This window comes from Chrysochloris asiatica, unplaced genomic scaffold (assembly GCF_000296735.1).
Source record: "Chrysochloris asiatica unplaced genomic scaffold, ChrAsi1.0 scaffold00347, whole genome shotgun sequence".
Lineage (NCBI taxonomy): Eukaryota > Metazoa > Chordata > Mammalia > Afrosoricida > Chrysochloridae > Chrysochloris > Chrysochloris asiatica.
This window is the reverse complement of record NW_006408865.1, coordinates 1,284,081-1,287,574: the sequence shown is the minus strand read 5'-3', so window position 1 is coordinate 1,287,574 and position 3,494 is coordinate 1,284,081. Positions and strand designations below refer to the sequence as shown.

Genomic DNA, 3,494 nt, shown 5'->3' with positions numbered 1-3,494 from the left:
CCAGAGACTTGACGACGCTGCGGCCACTTGAGGTCTTCGCTGGTCCCTGACGGCCCAGACGCCTCACCGCCGGCTCCCTCAACCTTTCTGGCCAGAGATAAAACAGCCACATCCACTACACCCTCTCCAGTCCGCTTCAGGATTGCAGAGCAGTTAAAACTCGCCCGGCCCGCCCAATCCAGACCGCTGATGCCCGCGAACACAAATAAACACTCCAGGATCTAGTTAGAACAACCGCTGCAGCACTCCACCTTCCGGAGGAGCCCCGCCCTCTGAGACGGGGGAGTGGCTACGCAGCCGTGCGCGCCGAGCTCCCGCGGCGGCGCGCTCTACGTGGCGCGCGGGGCCCCACCCCGCTCCACCTTAAGAGGTCCCGGCGGCTTGCGCCCGCGCGGAACATCAGTTTCCGCCGGCCCCTACCCCCACCCCCGTTTGTTGCAATTGCGCAACGGAAGGGGGAAGTGGGGTCGTTGTGTGCAGGATCCGCAAATGGGAACGGCTGTGAAGCAGCGAGGATGGCTAGGAGAGCTAGAGGGGCTGGTTTCGGGGCGGTGCCAAGCTTGTGAGGGGGCGCGGTCTCCACCCCAGCTTCGGGAGGAGACACGGACGGCCACGTCCCGTTCTCCTAGGGTGAAGAAGCCACTTTGCCTTGGGCTTGTCTTCAGGGCCTCCAGACATGTCCGAGGTGAAGAACCGGAAGAAGTCGGCACCCAGGACAGCATCCTCGGAGCCCAGGAAGCGGAGCGAGGGCGGGAAGAGCGTCGAGGCCCAGGGCGGTGGAGGCAGGGGCTGGGCGGACCCCCGGACAGGCCTGAGCTTACTGTCGCTGGGGACATGCCTGGGCTTGGCCTGGTAAGTGGACGTGAGACAAGGGATAGTCGTCCGCACGGCCGCCTGAGTCTTTGTCCTGCCTCCGGTGGTCGCCACACACTTTAGGACCACATCCTTTGCCCTGGTCCCACCCGGCACATCGAGCCGCCGACCTCCATCCGGCTAACCAATCTCCAGATTGTTCCTTGGCCTTGACCCCAAAGAAGGAGCAGCCTAACTTGGCTGTTTTGTTTCTTTCCCTTCTTTCTTTTAACGTATTTTTCTTTTTTTCTAGTACTTTACTTTCTAGAGGTTAAGGTTTAGGAACGAGTCAGCCATTTCTTAAGAGATGGAGATTCTTCCAAACTTTATATAGCGTCTATTCCATGTCAACATTAACATTTTTTAATACTGATAGTTCCTGCCATCTTGCTTTTCTCCAGGACAATTTTCCTCTTCTTCTTCCCCCTCCTAACCTCGAATGCTTAATGGAATTGTTTGCAACTTTAAAGAGTTCGCTTTGGTTTCAAAGCTGCAACTGTTACTGGTAATACCAGAGTTTGGGGAGTTTCTCATTTTTAATAAGTATTTAGGTATTCTGAATTTAAAGTGTTATTCTGTATTACAGACAACCTTAGTAATGTAAAACTACAAAAGTATAGTAGTGTTCGCTTTAAACTTATGTAATTGTAGTTTTTACACCAAGTAAAGAGCGCAGCTGCTGCTGCTGCGTGCTGTGAGTCAATTCTGACTCACAGGGATCCCCTATAGGGATTCCAAGGCTGTAAATCTTTACTGGAGCAAAAAGCCTCATCTTTTGGATTAGAGCTGTTGACCTGGTCCTTAGAAATCCAATGCATAACCCACTACTCTACCAGTGCTCCTTGTCAATACCCTAGAAATGAATAGAAATGATCTTAAAATTAATTCACTAATTCATTTTCTCCAGTCATTGTCTTTAGGGAGGAAAAAAAAGTACCATTTTATTTTAATTACAATACGGGCAGTTTGAAAATCCCTCCATTATTCACTTATGTTTCAAATATTTAGATCATTTTTCTTTTTCTTTTAACTTTTTACTGTGAATTCAGTAAAGGTTTGTAGAGCAGATCATCAGTTTTACATCCAACAAATCATATATTTCATTTCATTTTACTGATTATAAGCAGTCCCCTCCATGTAACATTAGTTACACCACTTCCTTCTTTTCCAGCCTTTCTGAATTTTAAGTACAAACTTTACCTAAGGGTAAATGCTACCCTTGTGATCTTGAATGATTGATGGACCATTCTGTGGTATGCATTCTTCCCTAGTATTGTCGTCCCTATATAATTATCTACTGCTTGGCTGGCAGCTGAGCCCTGAGGATGTGATTTCAGGTCCAGACCCGAAGAGTGATCAAGGGCCATAGTCTCAGGTTCTTCCAGCCTCTTTCTGTCCAGCAAACCTGATCTTTTTTTATGATTTTTGAGTTTTAGTCTACATTTTCTCCCACTCTACCCAGGATCTTCTAATGTAGTCCCTAACAAAACAGTTGCTAGTGGTAGCTGGGTATCATCTAATTCTTATCCTCTTAAGGATTTAAGATTGATAATCAGTGTTCCATTAGCCCATTGGACCCTGGTATGATGCTGTAGGATAAGCACTGGACTGGTAATCACAAAGTCAGCAGTTCAAACTTCCCATCTGATCTAGGAAACCCAATGCATGGTTGCTATGAGTCAGAATGGACATGAAAGCATACAACAACAACAACATAGTCCACTGGAATAATTGAGTCCAAGTATCTTTTCCTCCAGAAAGGGGAAAAACCAATAGTTGTACCTTAGATAGCTACTCATGAGCTTTTAAGATCCCAGTGACTATTCATTAAAGTTGGATGTAGAACATTTTCTTTATGAACTGTGTTATACCATTTGACCATGGTGTCCCTGAGTTTGTGGTCCTGAGCCCTCAAGGCCCAACAATTCATTCCCTCAAGGAGTTGGATAAGGTTTAAGAAGTTTTCATAAATTTGTCTCCTGTATGTTCTACCGTGGAGTCCTGGTGTATCACTGTAAGATAAGCATTGGACTACTAACAGCAGGGCTGGCAGTTCAACCCACCAGCACTCCTTGGAAATGCTGTACAGGGTCGTTGTGAGTTGGAACCAACTCCACAGCACTTAACAATAACAACAACATACTCCTCCACATTCATGGATATGTTTGCAGCAAAGGTAAACAGCCATGTACAAATACCTTGTCAAACCTTTACTTATATGTGTCTATATTGCTACTCTCCACCATATCCATTCACTGCATCTGTCTAATGTATCTATCCGTAGAGTGCTGTTAAACAGGATTGTGTTATAGAAAGAGAGAGCTGTATTTATCTCTATTCTTTTAAATTAGAAGATAATTTTAATAATCTTGAAGTCCCTGGTTAAAATGTTAAGCGCTCTTTTACTGACCAAAAGGTTGGTGCTAATACCCTACCCTTGGGAACCATTTCAAGAGGTAGCATGTGATCAAGAGCCAATGATGCTCAGGGAGGAAGTCCAAGGTGCATTGAAGGAACTGACAAAGAACAAGGCACTAGGAATTGATGGAATAAAATTTGAAATCTTTCAAGAAAGGCGGCACAGGAGGCACTCTCTCATCTATGCCAAGAAATTTGGAAGACAACTATCTAACCCACTGATT

General features: G+C 46.0%; 1 protein-coding gene across 1 annotated transcript in view; it reads left to right on the top strand.

Annotated features, from left to right (window-relative positions):
- The first annotated feature begins 676 nt into the window (after positions 1 to 676).
- Positions 677 to 3,494, top strand: part of IKBIP (IKBKB interacting protein) — a 17,869-nt gene continuing 15,051 nt past the window's right edge. Inside the window, exon 1 of the mRNA XM_006875932.1 lies at positions 677 to 852. Within this exon, the coding sequence (XP_006875994.1) occupies positions 677 to 852 (176 nt within the window). The remainder of the gene's footprint in view (positions 853 to 3,494) is intronic.